General features: G+C 48.6%; 1 protein-coding gene across 1 annotated transcript in view; it reads left to right on the top strand.

The window, feature by feature from the left end:
- CALB2 (calbindin 2) overlaps window positions 1-16,455 on the top strand; it is a 28,269-nt gene extending 11,814 nt beyond the window's left edge. The window contains exons 3-11 of the mRNA XM_005692230.3: window positions 1,436-1,525; window positions 4,153-4,233; window positions 9,393-9,449; window positions 10,046-10,123; window positions 10,620-10,675; window positions 10,992-11,031; window positions 11,162-11,215; window positions 11,982-12,053; window positions 15,776-16,455. Coding sequence (XP_005692287.1) covers window positions 1,436-1,525; window positions 4,153-4,233; window positions 9,393-9,449; window positions 10,046-10,123; window positions 10,620-10,675; window positions 10,992-11,031; window positions 11,162-11,215; window positions 11,982-12,053; window positions 15,776-15,892 — 645 coding nt within the window. The 3' untranslated portion in view covers window positions 15,893-16,455. The remainder of the gene's footprint in view (window positions 1-1,435; window positions 1,526-4,152; window positions 4,234-9,392; window positions 9,450-10,045; window positions 10,124-10,619; window positions 10,676-10,991; window positions 11,032-11,161; window positions 11,216-11,981; window positions 12,054-15,775) is intronic.

The following is a 17,086-nucleotide window of genomic DNA, read 5'->3' as shown; positions in this document are numbered from 1 at the left end:
GACTGGTTTTCAGAGCAGCTGTTAAGTGGCAGGAAAAATACTGGTCTCGGAAACGGGAATCATGAGTTCACATTCTGGCTGTACTAACTGGTGACCTCAGGAGAAGCCACTGTATCTCAGCCTCCATTTGTGTGTAAAACAGTCAGGTTGCTAGCTTCATGGGGATTGTTGTGAAATGTAAATAGGGTAAACAGACCCTTACTTGTGATAAGGGTCTAGGATCGTTCCATGCACATCTGTAAATAAATGTAAAGCAATAAATATTGATAAGCAAACACATATTGGCAAATTGAGACCAGTCCCAAAGGTTAAAGAAAAAAAAAGACAATAGAAGGGATTCAGAAAAGACTGTAAGAATTGGTAGAATTCTTCTAGGCCCAATCCTAGGAAACACACATCCACTAGAAAACCTTCAGTGAAACAAAGAAAAGGCATCAAATGCCAAAATAATTCATCATTAATTAAGGATAAGGAAGAGCTTGTTAATGCAAATAATCAATCAGCAGCACCCCAAACCAAGAGAAGCTCTCCGAACTTCAAGGAGGGCTTAAATTTAAGTTAGGTGATGATGGCCCAACAGAACTTTTGAAGTTCAATGTTTTTTAGTAGTCACACTCATCTAGTGGACTATTTAAATGACCCCTCAGCTAATATAGACTTTCTCTTCACATTCTTCCAGGCCTAAAATCACAGTGAAAGCATTGTAGAATTGCCAGTTAGTCTTTAAAGAAGAAAACAAGCAATTCCCCTTGCTCTGGTGGAGTGCCTAGAACCTACTGGGGGGCCTTGCAATAAGCTGGACTTATTAGAAGCTGCCTCGGTAAAATGTTGGGACCTGAGTTCTCACATCTGCAATGGGAATAAATCCTCACCCTTCTGACAGACTTACCGTTTAATCCCTTCCAAAGGCAGAGGGTGTGTTTACCTATGTGGTACACAGCATCTCCACATGTCATGTTCCCCTTTGCAAATTACATGACTGAGCCTCAGAGAAGGCTTCCCCGGTGGCACAGGTGGTAAAGAACCTGCCTGCCAAGGCAGCAGATAGAAGAGACGCGGATTCAATCCCTTGGTCAGGACGATCCCCTGGAGAAGGGCACGGCAACCCACTCTAGTATTCTTGCCTGGAGCATCCCATGGACAGAGGAGGCTGGCGGGCTACAGTCCACAGGGTCACAAAGAGTCAGACACAGCTGACGCACCTCCGCAGGCATGCATGAGCCTCAAAGAAGAGAGCACTGAGAAGGAAGGACCCTGAAGAGGGAAGAGTACAGCCTTGATTACTCAGACCACTGGTTCAACCCAACTGAACACAGGTTCAACCTGTATATCTGGGTGCGAAATAACTCCCCATCATTGCCACACCAAACGGGTGAGAGATCCATGGTTTGAAGGGGACCTAATGGCAAAATCAGTCCTCTTTGTCTTTCTGCAGGTGTCAAAGAGCGACAACTTAGGGGAGAAGATGAAGGAATTCATGCAGAAGTATGACAAGAACTCAGACGGGAAAATCGAGATGGCGGAGGTGAGTCCTGGGGTCTAAGCTGCTTACAGTCATCAGACCTGAGTCCTAGCTGCTAAGAGCTATGTGGGAAGGGTCATCGGTTGCTTGCATCTTTCCCATGCACGAGCATCCTTCCAGGAGTCTGATGAGGTGGTGGTCTTAAAGCCCCTAGCACTCAAGCTGATCAAAGAGAACAGATGGAACTTTTTCTTTGTCTCACAAAGAAAGAGGAACAAACATTGGCCTAAGACAGGGATAAAGAACTTTAATGCTCTCAGGGTCCAATAGGCACTGTAAACGTGTGATGAACTTAAGACAGAAAACAGGGTGAGCACTGGGGAGTTAGGAGAGTTTGTGCCCCACCTGAAGGCATCCACAGGAGGGTGTGTGTGTGTACAATTTACATATGTAGTGTGCATAACGTTTATATATATATACACACACACACATTTATATATGCATAGATAGACACATACTGCTAAAGGATAAACCGAGGCATATTAAAAATTTTAAGAGTTTCTTTCAGCAAAAATCAATTCAAATAGAGCAGTACCAACCCGAAATAGTTAGGAACATCCTACCAACAGAAGATAACAGAGACTTCTATAAAGAAGAGACCGTAGCAAACAAAGAAGTTCTTTGGCTACATCCTGAGTGGTTACATTATTTGGGAAAGCCAGTTGGCTGTTTTGGTTGGGTGTTTAGATTTTGGTTTGCTTAGGTAGGCTACTAAGGCATTAAGGCCACCTCAGTCTGAAGACTTCCTGTTTAACGATGGCAGAGGAGCCTGGCGGGCTACAGTCCATGGGGCTGCAAAGAGTCGGACACAACTGAGCGAGCGACGCTTTCACTTTTCATATGCACACTTATACATATACATGTGCACATGTGTGCAGGCCTAACCAAGCTCTTCTGGAAATCAGTTTGCCACCCATGGTCAAGGGGTCCAGAATGACAAAGGAGGACATAGTCCTTCTGGGGTGGACTGGTTACCGTGGTGCCTGAGGGCAGCGCCCAGGAAGCAGATATTGAGACAGAGATTCAAGTGGGTAGGACTTCAAGAGAAGGGAAGAGAGAGCAGCAGGAAAGGGAAGAGGAAGAAGCCAAGCAAGGGTGTGGTCTCAGCTGATCCCATGGGGGCCTCTGGAGGGTGGACTGTGCCACAGAGCTGGTCCCACCTTGAAGTAAGGGGTGGAATGGTGGTCCTTTGAACCCCTATGTCAATCAGGTATTGGATGTAGGCTGCGCACTCCAGGATGGGGGTTGGAGGGGAGGATGGCTGAGGCAGCCCATTTGGTGGAGGGCAGTTCTCCTGGGCAGCTATGAGCCACTAGCTCACAGCCTTCTCAGCAGCTGAGGGATGGCCCACCAGCCTAGTTGAAGGGGATCTGCAAAAGGCACCAAGGCCATCCACTATAGAAGCCTAAAGTAAAGGTGGTGGGACATCCTGACTCAGATGGGCTTAAACCAGGGGTCAGCAGGCCTTTTCTGTAAAGATACAGACTATGGTCAATGGTTCAGAGTTTGCAAGCTGTACAGTCTCTGTCTTGACTCTTCAACTCTGCCACTGTGGCACAAAAGCAACCACAAACAGTATGTAAATAAATGGGCCCTGGCACACTCCAATGCAAGTTTCTTTACAGAAAGAGGCAAAGCAATTTGAGACGGGTGGTTGCTAGTACACAGGGGACCCTTTTGGGGGTGATGGAGAGCCAGATTTGGCTCATGGGCTATAATACACTGACTCTTGGCTTAAACTGTAAGAGATTCCTAAGGAGAAAGACCATTAGAAGGGTTGGCTGGTGGTGAAAGAGGCCAGGTCTCTAGCCTGGCTTCTCTGCAGTTCTCCTGGTTCTGTTCTCTGCCCCACAATGGCTTCAACCCCAGGCTGGATAAGAAAGCTAGCTACAGCAGTTCCAGATATCACATCCAGATGCAGAAAGGACCCACCTCACTGGTCCCTGATAAAAGCAAGGAAACCTTTCCCAGGAGTGCCCTCAGCAGACCTCCCCTCACATTTCATTGGCCAGGACTAGGTCACTCCTACCCAAAAGCCAATCACTGGCCAGGGAAATGAGATTATTACATTTAACTGAGACTGATTAGGATTTGCCTGTGACTCCAGCACTCTAGGAGCAGAGAAGGTGGTGGGGGGAGCCAATGGCACATCCTGCATTTTTTAAAAAACCAGATTTGTTTGCAGTATAATTTATATACAGCAAGCAGCATCAATTTGAACTGTAAAATTCATGAGTTTAGATAGCTGTATACAGCCGCAATCAAAATACAGCATCTCCATCACTCCAAAAAGGGTTCTCTGAGCCCCAGCAACCACCCATCTCAGATTGCTTTGCATTTTCTAGAACTGCATATCTATGGAATCATTTAAGTATTCCTTTGAGTCTTAATACATGCATTTTAAAGTGGCACCACTTTTGGTCCCTCCAGCTACTCATACCCAGAGGGTTGGGGGCACCCAGAAGCGCTTCTTAGAAAATCCTTCTTCCCATTTAAAGGGCTGCCAGCCCCCATTTCCAAGGAAGGAAGCAAAATGGAACAAAACGTGGCTCCGTGCTGCCTGGCACTGGCTGTTCTCCGTCCTTCCCCGGCAGGGCTCTAATGTTGCTGTCACTCTCTGATCCCCACAGCTGGCACAGATCCTGCCGACCGAGGAGAACTTCCTTCTGTGCTTCAGGCAGCACGTGGGCTCCAGCACTGAGTTTATGGAGGTGAGACCAAGGCGCTGCCTTCTCTCTTGCACACTGGGGCCTGCCTTTCTCTCACATTCAGAGACAGGCCCACCCTATGCCTAGTAGTGGTCTCTGAAAGATACCAAACCCCTTCTGAGTAGCTCAGCTACTCAAAGTGTGCTCTGTGGACCAGGAGCATCAGTGTCACCATTAACTGGGTGCTTGTTACAAATGCCGAGTCCCTGACCCGCTGAATCAGAATCTACATTTTAACAAGATCCCCAGGTGATGCGTGTGCACATTACAGTGTGGAGGATAGGTGAGAAGTGAGCTTGGGTAGAGTACCTTTTTGCATCCCTTGTGTGGTTCAGCTGGTAAAGAATCTGCCTGCAATGCAGGAGACCTGGGTTCGATCCCTGGGTTAGGAAGATCCCCTGGATGAAGGGAAAGGCTACCCACTCCAGTACTCTGGCCTAGAGAATTTCATGGCTGTAGAGTCCATGGGGTCACAAAGAGTCGGACACGACTGAGCAACTTTCACTTCACTTCACTAAGTACCTTTGGGAAATCATGTGTACACTCTGCGTCCCGTCTGGGTGTCTGACACAGATGTTTGCATATTACAGGCTCTGGGAAGTCCTGCAGTAAACAGACCAGCTTACTCAGTTTGCTTCTAGACTCTTTCATGTTTTTGCCTCACTCAATAGCATTAGCGTTCCTAGAATTTAGAGTTCCAAGAAGCATTCTGGGAAAGGATGGATTCAGCTACCACTCTAAAACTGAAAAAGGCCGGTGAGAATCCCAGTGTCCAGTACCTTCCAGGCTTGAGCTTTGACTGTGCTCATGGCTTCACTGTCCATCTTCAAAGGGACGTGGCCATCTCTGCAGTAGGGATTCTCTGAGATCTTCATGTGAACAGGACAAGGAAACTCAAGTGTCTTCTGAGTAATATTCAAATAGATTGAACCATGAGAAACTGCTCATATTTAATCACTCTTTATTTACAAAAATTGGAAATTCCTTACAGTTTAACCAAATATATTACTAATCCAGCAAACTACCAAATATTTTCTGCTATTTTTCTGGGGCTCTGCACCCTAGCCCCTCAACGTATGTGTCCGTCAAGGTGAGATTCAACTCATCCCCTCATCATTCACACATACACACACACACACACACACACACACACACACACACACACACACACACACTCTGCCTGCTGTGATAACTAACTGGCCTTCAACACAACTCCAGTTGCCATTTGTCATGTTAAATCCATTTCCAGCCACCGGTAATCTCCTGTCTGTGATTCACTGCTTAAGAATGACTGGAGAGACAGTCCAGGAACACACATGGCAGTGAGTTCCCCACACGGATGGAAAGTCAGTTAGAAATAATGGATTCTCAGGGTAGAAGACTCATTTTTTTAAGTGGCAGCATGCCTAAGCATTAGATATGGGTTTAATTTTACGGTGCTTTAAAGGATTTTCTCCGGTTTTTTCAAGATGGCAAAATCCCATAAGCTGGTAATTTAACATGCTGGATTCTGTTCTTAGCGACCCCCTTGCCTGTCTAGAAGGAGAAGTCGCATATACATAGAACTTGTCAGGGGGGCGACTATCGTGAGTGTCAATGTTCTGTCTATAGATAAGGGGCTTCCCTAGTGGTCTAGTGGTTAAGACTCTGTGGTTCCACTGCAGGGGCATAGGTTCCATCCCTGGTCAGGGAGCTAAGATCCCACCTGCCACACCGTGTGGCCAAAAAAGAGAAAAGAAAAGAGAGCATTTATACCTGATTGCTCCTTTCTCGATAGGGAGGCAGCCAGACCCTGGCTCTGTTCCACTTATGATCAGGAAAATGGGGATGACAGCTTACAGGGTATAGAGACGCCTAAAGAGGAGCAAAACAAAACCAAAACCCGCCCCTAAATCATCAGTGGTTTCTTTCTGTGTGGTTGACATGGTTCCATGTTTTACCTGTCTTTATCCTTTAAGCTGAGCCCAGCGTAACTACCGATCCCCGCCCCATCCCACAAGTTTCCGAGAACCCCACTGCCTTACAGGACCATCCCCTCCTGGGGCTGTCCATTGGCTCCATCTCTGTCGGCTGGAAACCTGAAAAGACCCCTCTGCAGCCCCGAAGGCCTCGTGCTCTCGGATGGTTTCCATCCCACTGCTCAGAACAACATTTTAATTCCTAATTTTAGTGACACCTCTGGATTTCTTCCTATTTCACAAAGCCCGGGTCTCTTGAACTCTTTTCCTTGAATGGGAAGAGAACGATGACCCACTGATGGCCGCGCACTAAGTGCTGGAAGGGGAGAGACGCCCAGCATGAGGCCACGGGGCTGCGGTGGACCCAGGGAGGGAAGGCAGACCTGCTGGCAGGCTCTCACTCTGACGGCAGCTGAATGCCTTGCTTCCTGTGAGCACTGGAGTCCCTTCAGGTTATCCCCCCTCAGGCAACTTGGGGGGGCGTCTGACTTTTCTCCCAGTCAAGACTCAACCTGGAAACCAAATTCTAATGCACTCAATGCATGCAGGCGGTTGGTGAAGTCATATTTGAAAATCTGCATATATTTCTTTGTGCTTAACTCAAGGGTGGGCTTTCAGAGCATGAGACAGAATATTTTGATGGTGCTGGGCATTTCTTTCCCCAAAGAAAGTTCTCTTCCCAAGTCAAAAGCTATCTGTCCAAGTTTCATGTAGAATAAGTCTACAAGCAACATAACTTTCCAAAAAACCAGGATCAAAATTTTTGAGTCACTACTATATCAAACAGTTGGACACAACTGAGCGACTGAACAAGACAAAACTTATACCGTGAGAGTCACAGCCTAGTTTGGTGGAAGGGAGGAAAGATCCTCACACAGCTCCCAATAAAAGGGGGACATGCCATAGACAGGTGAGTGTGTGGTACATACATATCACACACATGTATACGGAGTATTACTCAGCCATAAAATAGAGAGCAATAATGCCCTTTGCAGCTGTATGGATAGAGAAAGAGATTATCATACCAACTGAAGTCAGTCAGAAAGAGAAGGACAAATACCATATGACATCACTTACATGTGAAATCTAAAATATGACACAAATCAACTTATCTATGAGAGAGAAACAGACTCCCAGACACAGAAAACAGACTTATGGTTGCCAAGGGGGAGGCGAGGGGGGCAGGCATGGATTGGGAGCTTGGGATTAGCAGATGCAAACTATTATATATGGAATAGATAAACTATATAGCGTAAGCCCCTGTATTTACAGGGAACTGTATTTATTATCCTCTGATAAACCACAATAGGAAAAAACATGAGAAAGAACGCGTGTGTGTGTGTGTGTGTGTGTATAAACTGAATGTATAACTGAATCATGATGCTATACACCAAAACTAACACAATATTTTAAATCAACTCTAATGAAAACAATTTTTTTTAAGTGGAGGGCATGATGTGGAGGAGCTAGGGATGCAGGAGATCAAATCTGGGAAAAGAATGAGTGCCTGCTGACTCTTAGAAAAATCAAGCTTTGCTGGTGTCTAGGTGTGCTGTTTGGGGCTAGGGGAGAAGGGAGTGAAAATTAAGGGAAGACGACTTGAAAGAAAATCTAAGAACTATGGTCAGGCACCAAAACGGACCAAAGTTTAGGGAAACAGGGTTCCCTGGGCCTCTTTGCACAGATACACCCACGTCCATCACCACCACCCCTCAACATGGCATTCCCTCCTCCCACCAGATGGCTTGGGTTTCAGGACAGCTATACTCAGGACCAGATTTTTTCAGGACCACTCTATTAGTTACCTATTGCTATGTAATAAATTGCCCCCTCAAACTTACCAGCCTAAGGCCACAAACATTTTATCATCTCTCAGTTTCTGTGGAAATTTGGTAAAGCTCAGGCAAGTGACTCTGGCTCAGAGTCAAGATGTCAGCAGGGCAGCAGTCATCTGAAGGCTCGACTGGGGCTGGAAGCTGCCCCTCCGGGATGGCAGTCACCTGTGGCTGTTGGCAAGGGGCCTCAGGCGCTCCCTCCATGTATCTTTCTATGGTGCTGCTTGAGTGTCCTCACACCATGGCACCTGGCTTCCTCCAGAGTGAGTGACCCAAGGGGGAGAACAAGAAGGCAGCCTCACTGCCGTTATGACTTCGTCTGGGAAGGCAGAACCACCACATCTGCCACATTCTAGTCATTAGAAGTGAGTCACCGAGTTCAGGCCACCTTCAAGGAGAAGGGAATTAGGGAGGTGGAAAGTTTATGGACAGTTTCTCCTGTTTCTCCTGTGTAATGTCTGCGCCTGCTCAGATGGATAGTACGGAGAGGAAAGAGGTGGTCAGAACCACATCACCTGCTGAAGCTCTGTTTCTCTCTGATCCTCCAGATGCTGTGGTCAACAGACAGTTCCCTGGTTTCTCACAGGGACCCAATGCATGCAGCAATTAACTGGGTCTCAGATCAGAGCCCAGAACCAGTAACGGAGCAAACTCCAGGGAGGGACTGATGGTCAGGCCTAGGTCACATGTCTACCTCTGGAGACTGGTCATCCCTTCTTGAACCATGTGTACTGAGCACGAGAGAGGGGTAGCTTCCTAAAAAACGAAGGAGGGGGGATGATTTTTATCAGAAAGATGGTGGAGTGGCCTTGGGATAGTCTAAACAAACTGATTACACTACCAGTTCTGTTCCATCCTCAGACATGGCTGCCATGCTGCCTCGCGACGAGGGGCAGAGGACACAGTATAGTGAGGAGTAACCAGAATCTGTTTCTGCCCCTCCAGAGGGGTCTTACCCTTGCCCCCAGGGCCCGCGCAGAGAATGAGAGGCTTCCACAACCGTGAAAGAACACTCAATACACCCACAACAAAAACAGGGTCCACAGATCCTAGTGCTAGTCCTGGTAAAATCTGCCTGGCTGGGATCTAAGGAAACTAACCCTGGTTACAAGATGATTGTGAAGCCGGTTAGAGTAGGCAGACCCTGTCCCAGCAAGGCTTTTTTCTCCTCTATGTGACCTTGGCCAAGACACTTGCCCTTATTTCTTCATCTTCAAAATGGAAGGCACTGGGCTAAACCATCTCAATGTCCCCGTTCCACTGTGATATTCTTGAATATGGAGACCCAGCCTGGCCTGCTAGACAGAGATGGAGGGAAGCTTATAGGTGTGGATAAATCTTTGTGAATAGGTTGACATTCCCGTTGCAGGCTTGGCGGAAGTATGACACAGACAGAAGCGGCTACATTGAAGCCAATGAGCTCAAGGTAGGATGGGCCTTGTCAGGGAAGGTGTAGAAAGATGGAGAATGGGCCTGAGGCCCACATGGTGGTGGGCTTAAGGAACCTGGGGAGGGAGGAGATGTTGGGTGAAGAAGTTGGGTGTGTGGCCTGATCAGGGATACCCAGGCCTGGCTCTGAATGGTTGGATGTATTCGGCCATGTGAAATCAGCAACCTGGAGCTGCCAGGTCACAGAGTACAACCAGTTCACACTCCTCAGCACATCAGTGCCCAGAACAGGCATCCTCAAAGTCTTCCAGCAGTTTGGCCTTCTGGCTTGTATGTCTACCAAACTCCTCGAGACCCAGGGATCTCCAGGCATGACTTAGCATGTGTTCTGAGCTCTCTGAGGAGCCAGAGCCGGTTGCTACCACCTGTCCTATGGGATGAGGTTGCATTTAGCAGTTCCTGCCTCCTTTGGGATTACTCCACGAGCATTAGGGGGTGAGGGGATTATGAGGGCTGCAAGCTACGCAAATGATGAGCTTCAGAAAGCAAGATTGAGTGACTGAAGGAACAAGTAAGTGAGTCAGGGGCAGAGAGACTGGGTCAGGAGCTCTGAAGAGGCCTTTCCTATTCCAGGGATTCCTGTCTGATCTGCTGAAGAAGGCGAACCGACCATATGATGAACCCAAGCTCCAAGAGTACACCCAAACCATAGTGAGTGGCCAGGGCACAGGATATGGGACCCAAATCGGTGGGATTTGGGGTTTGCGGGGTCATTAGTTGGCTGATTCTTCAGGCCGGGGAAAAGTGACTCCCAGCGGCAGCTGGCGAGAGAGATGCCAGTTCATGGCCCCAGCACCTTCTCTCTGAGGTTCCCACTCCGCCAGATGCTCCTGGGCCAGAGTAAGACCAGAGCATCTGTTTGTGTGACAGCCTCCACAGCTCCAGGGGAGGGTAAACTTGGAGAGGGGGGCCTTGAGTGTTGGCCTCTGTCCTCTGCAGCCCTGTCCCTCAGAAAGGGGAGAGGAGAGCCACGCCCAAGGCCCTGCTGATTTAGCCCATGCTGTTCCCTGCCCCCAGGCGCCTCAGAGGACGCATGAGCATGTTCCGCCATGTTCCTCCCTCTCCAGTACAGGGGATGGCGGGTCAAGGTCTCACATGAGAGAAGGTCAGAGCAAATAATCCAAGCACCACTTTCTGTCCCCAACAGCTACGGATGTTTGACTTGAATGGGGATGGCAAACTGGGCCTCTCGGAGATGTCCCGGTAAGTGCCCGACCTCACTCACCCCAGCATCACTTTTCACAAGACCCTGGCTGATAATCCCTGGGCTACCATTTCATCACCAAGATCAACCAGTGGGGAAAGTGACAGGCCGGGTGTCCCAAAGCTCAAATCAAAGTTAGATCAAATAGTGATCAGCATCACCTCAACGTCCCATCTCCCTCTCTTTTGAACTTTCCTCTGAAGTGCTCAGAAATCGTTTCTGTAACTACAGATACTACCTCTGCATCCCCCCAGGTCCTCATTGTTCCTCCCTCTGCTCTAGCTCCTAATTACTGCTCTAACATTATCTTTCCAGACTCTTGCCTGTACAGGAAAACTTCCTGCTTAAATTTCAGGTAAAAGAGCGACTTTGCTTTTCTTCGATTCCTCCCATCCCCTCATCCCGCTAAGCTCACCCTTCCTCAAAATACACACACACACTCTGCAGGGCTTTGGCTTCTGTCTTTAATACCTTGGGCCTTCTAGGGCATGAAGCTGACCTCGGAGGAGTTCAACGCGATCTTCACATTTTATGACAAGGTAAGATAAGAGGACAGTGTGGATGGAAAAGCAGGAGGCCCATCCCAGTCACCCCCCCACCACCAGAATGCTCACCTTGGTCCTTAGAAGTAAACAAGCTGTTGGAGCCACAGTCTGGGCCATGCAGTTCCTTCCTGTCCCTTTGGATTCCCTGCAGCACCTTCTGCTATACGAGAAGATAAATGTCCTTAAGAACGTGTGGCTTGTGGGACCCAAGGTTTTGGTTCCTTCAAAGTACAGGAGAGAATAGCTCGTGGAAGGGAAGAGGGTCGTGCCCAGGACTAGGATGCGATTACACTGTTGGGGCCCAAAGGCAGGAGGTGCTTAGTACTGCCCCCCTGGTGCCAGGCCATCACCTTGCTGTCCTTCTAGGAAGTGGGGAGTGAGAGGACCTCTGTACCACTGTCACCCCTCTCTTAGCTGCCCTTGCCTGGTGACTCCAGTGGTTTTCCTTAGAACTACAGGTTTGGGGTAAATAGCCCCATGTTATCCTGACATACTATTGTGGGATTCAATACCCAGGGAGTTAGCAAAATGCTTCTTGAACCTCATTTACATTTTCAACGCAAATGTAAAATACCTGAAGGGAAGGTTGCCAGCAGTTTGCCCTGCGCCCTCACGTTGCTGCAGTGACTGGCAAAGTCAGAAGTGACATGTTATTTGGGCACCTCTTTTGCTCAGAGTAAAGACCCTTAGCAAAGCTAAACTCTGATCAGGGGTTAGCATGAGTTTTGAGGCTCTGTGCTGACCCTTGGCTCCCTTCCAGGACGGAAGTGGCTACATTGATGAGAATGAACTGGACGCCCTCCTGAAGGATCTGTATGAGAAAAACAAGAAGGTGAGGGGCTTAGCCCAGAGGTGGGGTGCTGTCACAGAGGTGGTGTGGAAGTGGGAAGGCTGGCCAAGGAGTGTATCGTGCTCCCCTCTGATTACCCCTAACAAGGCAACAGCAGTTTTTTGGGTTCTTTTCATGGTTGATTTTTTTTTTAATACACGTACCAAAGTTTGCCACCTTAACCACTTTTAAGTGTTCAGCTCAGTGGCATCAAGTACATTCACAGCATTCTGCAACCATCCCCACTGGCCAGCACTCTTTCTGTCTCCCCAGAATTAAAGTCTGTACCCAGTAAATGGTAACTCCCCCTTGCTGCCTGCCCCCAGCCACGGGCACTCACCATTCTACATTCTGTCTTTGTGAATCTCACCGCTCTAGACACTTCATACAAGTGGAGTCATACAGCATTTGTCTTCCGTGTCTGGCTTATTTCACTTCATGTGACTTCCTCAAGGTTCATCCATGTTATAGTATATGTCAGAATTTCCTTCCTTTTTAAGGCTGAATAACGTAGTGTGTCTCTCCCACATTTTATCTGTTCGTCCACAGACAGACACGTGGGTTGCCCCCACCTGCTGACTGATGTCAACAACACAGCTGTGAGGCCATGGCAGTTTCGACGTGGCACACTTCTTGGAAGTGTCAGTTACGTGGCCAAAAAAAAAAAAAAAGACTTTTACACTAGGAGAGATTTGGAGGAGCAGGGCCAGTGGGAGTTGAGGGTATTCTGAATTGACTCTAGAATCTTGAGCTGGGGAAGGGGCTAACAGAAGTCCCTGACAAATTTGTTCCCTGGAAGGAAAGGCTGGGAACTGGACTCCATTACTCTGCCTGGTCATGTTGCCTCTTGGGCAGTCCCCAGCGGCTCGTCTTGGTTCCCAGGATGGGAGGACACAGGCCAAAGAGGAACCAGGAGACGAGTCTTGGCAGCATCTTCCTCCACCTCCTGGAAAATGTCTTTCTCTGAGCAAATAGCTTTTTTGCTGCTTTCTTTAATTAGATGATGAGTGATCTATAATTCCCTACGTTGTCTAACTGCCTGGGCAGTCAGGCAAGAACTAAATTTAACTCCTAATTTCAGGGAAAAAAATCCATCGTGGCTGCTGAATCAATCTGTCTCCCTTTCCAAGTGTCTTCTGACCTCTTTATCTTTATCCTGAATATCATCCTTTTCTTTCACCCTGTTTATTTTTTTTAACGTTACCTATAATAGCTTTTTGAAAGAGGCAGAAAATAAATCATGTGCAAATACTTCCTAGGAAGAAGGAATTACTCATCACGTGCTTGAACTTGGCAAACTTTTTCCTGGTACCAAACTTTGGAGAAAATCGTTTGTGTATCCTTATGTGTTCAAGGGATGTTGGGCATCATAATGAAAAAGATGCTTCACAGTAATTGGAATAAAAAGGTATAGTTTTTCTCCATATGACCCTATGTTACGCCTGAGGCTGATGGGCCTTGAGGGCAGGCATTAAATCTTGGGAGAAACCTGAATTCTGTGGTCATCACCTAACTAGGCTCTTCCCTGATTCCCACAAAAGACAACTCATATGGCTACACAGCTTGACTTTCTGAGATGTGCAAACAAACAAAAAGTCAGGTGTTGTGGTTAAGAAAAATTCTGAAAGTTAGAGAACAAGGATATTAATAAAGCGGTTTACCTGGGAACCTTCCACCAGCACTAACCACCAGACTTAGCACATGGAGATCAAGAAAAAGGAATCAGTAGAGAGAGCTACATGCCTGTAAATAGCCTGAGGTGGGAAGGGAACGACCACTTTTAGGTGACCCCACATGGCAGAGGCACGTGCCATTTTGGCGGTGCCTCCATGGGCCGTGCGGAGAAGGCGGCGGCACCCCACTCCAGCACTCTCGCCTCGAAAATCCCAGGGGCGGAGGAGCCTGGTGGGCTGCAGTCTGTGGGGTCGTTATGAGTCGGACACGACTGAGCGACTTCACTTTCACTTTTCACTTTGATGCATTGGAGAAGGAAATGGCAACCCACTCCAGTGTTCTTGCCTGGAGAATCCCAGGGACGGGGGAGCCTGGTGGGCTGCCGTCTATGGGGTCGCACAGAGTTGGACACGACTGAAGCGACTTAGCAGCAGCAGCAGAACATGGACAGTGAATCGGTTTTGAAGCAGATTAATGTCTGAGGCTCCTGCAGGACAGGCTGATGGGCTCAAACGTTGACATATTCTTAGCATTCCTAAGACAACTGCAACTGCTAAAGCCTTCCCCAGCTTCACACAGTGCTTCTAGACACAGAAAGGAAGCAGCCTCTTCCCTTCATTCTGCTTGAACTTATCAGGCCATGCTGAATCAGAGGATTTTCTCAGGCTCGTGGTTGATATATGGGGTCCCTTCCTTGGCTCCTGATTGAGGGATAGGTCGCTCAGGCACACCTCGGTGTTATGGACTAGGTGACATTTCCAGGAACTTCACAACGTTAGGGAAGTTAGAGATGTTTGCAAAGTGCCTTGGGGACTGGCTGATAGCACAAACCCAGAGATCAGTCATGTGAGATGTCACCAAAGAACGCAATAAAAGACTGACCCTCCAGCACTGAGTACCGGTGAGCCAGGTAAAGAATTACACAGCCTTCAGGACTCAGGGGACTGAGACTGTTCGTGGCTGTAGGGTTGGTTCCCTCCTTTAGCCAATACCTCAGTCTTCACACCTCAGTTTTCTCATGGGGATAATGACCTATTAGTACAGAAGTATTTAAAAAAAAAAAAAGATCTGCCAACAGGTTCAATACAAGAGGAGGAGAAGGGGAAAGGAAGGAAGGAGGGAGGGGATGGGGAAGGAAAGAGGTGTAGAGGGGAAGGAGGAGGGAAAGAAAAAGAAAATTGCTTAAGTGATTTTCCAATGATGATGACTTTGCTGTATTTCAGTACTACTGGCTCTTTGCATCCAAAGCAACACAAGGCGTATCAGATGCTGGTGTTCTGCCTAGTGCTGGCCTCCAAAATCCCACGGACAGAGGAGCCTAGCAGGCTACAGTCCATAGGGCCTCAAAGAGTCGGACACGACTGGATGACTATCACTTTCAGTTTTCCATTTTATATGAGACCATGAGTCACCTGTCTTAGAGCCTCCGAAGGCCTCAAGGTGTCCGTGAACAAGGAGTAGGCTGGTAGGCTTTGCCCCTGGAGGAGAGAGGAATTAGAATTCCTTGTTCCGCTGGGTGAGGCTTAGCGCAAAGACAAAACCATGGAGTTTCCCTGGCATTCTCTTTCTCACCCAAAGGGACCCAGCAGACTGAGTGAATGGAAGCCCAGTGAGGTAGAGGAATTTGGCGAAGCTGTATGTAGATACTGACTGGTGTCAATAGCTGCTGTTTGGCGAGCATGCTGCTGTTTGGCAAGCATGCTGAGTGTCAGGGACTGCGCTCGATGCTGTTTACATTCATTTCTCATCTAATCATCAGAACACCTCAGTGAGGCAGACTTACTCCTGTGCTGATTTTACAGATGAGGCAGCTGAGAGTTAGAAAAAGCTGAATACTTTCCCCGAGGCAACGCAGCTAGTAAGTGAAAGGGAGAGCATTTTAACCCAGGGGTTTCTGACCCCAAAGCCCATGCTCGGTATGCCTCTCAGCTACTTGCACTGAGATGGGATAAGGGAAAGGTTCTGGTGAATGAACAGGAGGGCCATTTGGGGAGGGGGGGTGGGGGCACCTTCCTCTTAACCTGCTCTTAACCTCTCCCTCTGTCTCCCAGGAAATGAACATCCAGCAGCTCACCAGCTACAGAAAGAGCGTCATGTCCTTGGCTGAGGCGGGAAAGCTCTACCGCAAGGACCTGGAGATTGTCCTCTGCAGTGAGCCCCCCCTGTAAAACAGGGGATGGGGGCTGCTTCTCCACCTCCCCCTCGAACCTGCCCCTGCTGCCCTGCCGCTGCCACCCAGACCCAGAGATCCTGAGCATCCCTGTGACTGTCCCTGCTACCTGCACACGCCAGCCTGCAGAGCAGGAAAGGAGAAATGGAGAAGGGGCTGCTGCCGGGCCCCCTGGAGCCCCCTGCAACCCCACCCTGGCTGACCGGGCACAGCACTCTGTGCAGGGGGGCACCAACCTCATGGGAGGTGGGCAGGGGCACGGACGGGGGTCCCTGGTTCTCTTTGCTGTGATGCATGAGCTCACTCGCTGTATGATTTAGACGTCTATGTCCAACAGAGTGGACCCTCTCCTCCGCCTCTCCCCCATGCCACCAGCCACCCCAACCCCCCAGGCCCCATTGCCCCACCTCGCTAATGGTGTAGCTGTCTCTCTGAGCTCCTTGTTCGTGGTGGGCGTCAGCCTTGTCCTTTTCTTGATGCAGTGTGCACCTTTTCCCTTTGGGTTTCTTGTTTACCAAAGAAGAGTTTACAGACAATAAAATGTTCTCCTGTGGAAGCTCTCCCAGTTCTGGCCAAATGGTCAACTTTCTCTCTGCAGCCAACTCTTGACAAAGAGAGAGCCTATTCTCAAGTGAGTGGGGATGCTGGGGGGAACCACCCAACCGGGGTATAAGCACTGGAAGCAAGGGCACAAGACCCCGGGGCTCTGGGCTCACCCTTGCCACGCACCACCTGCTCTCCATCAACCTGTCGTTTTTCTGCTCCGCGTTTGCTTCTAGATTTCTGAGATCATAACAGCAGTTATCAGTTCACTGCAAATTCACTAAATGCCAGGTATTGTGCAAAACAGCTCACCTGCAGTGTCTCTCAGTCCCTGGAGAGGGGTGCTGTGACTGTCTCCACTGAACAGATGAGGAAAACTCAGGATTAAAGAGGTTAAGTAATGAGCCCCGTGTCTCAGGGCCAGTTGGCAGCACAGAGGCAGGGTATGACTCGAGCATCGGATCCACATTTTTTGGTAATAGGCCATGCTGCATGTCTTGCAGGATCTTAGTTCCTTGACTGGGGACTGAATTCATGTCCCTGGCAGTGGAGCATGACATTCTGACCACTGGACCGCCAGGGATGTCTCTTCACAATAGGGATACCATAGTCTGTGGTAATGGAACTAGGTGTCCCCTGAGTAGGGGTG

Source organism: Capra hircus, chromosome 18, assembly GCF_001704415.2.
Source record: "Capra hircus breed San Clemente chromosome 18, ASM170441v1, whole genome shotgun sequence".
Lineage (NCBI taxonomy): Eukaryota > Metazoa > Chordata > Mammalia > Artiodactyla > Bovidae > Capra > Capra hircus.
This window is presented reverse-complemented; position numbering and strand designations above follow the sequence as displayed.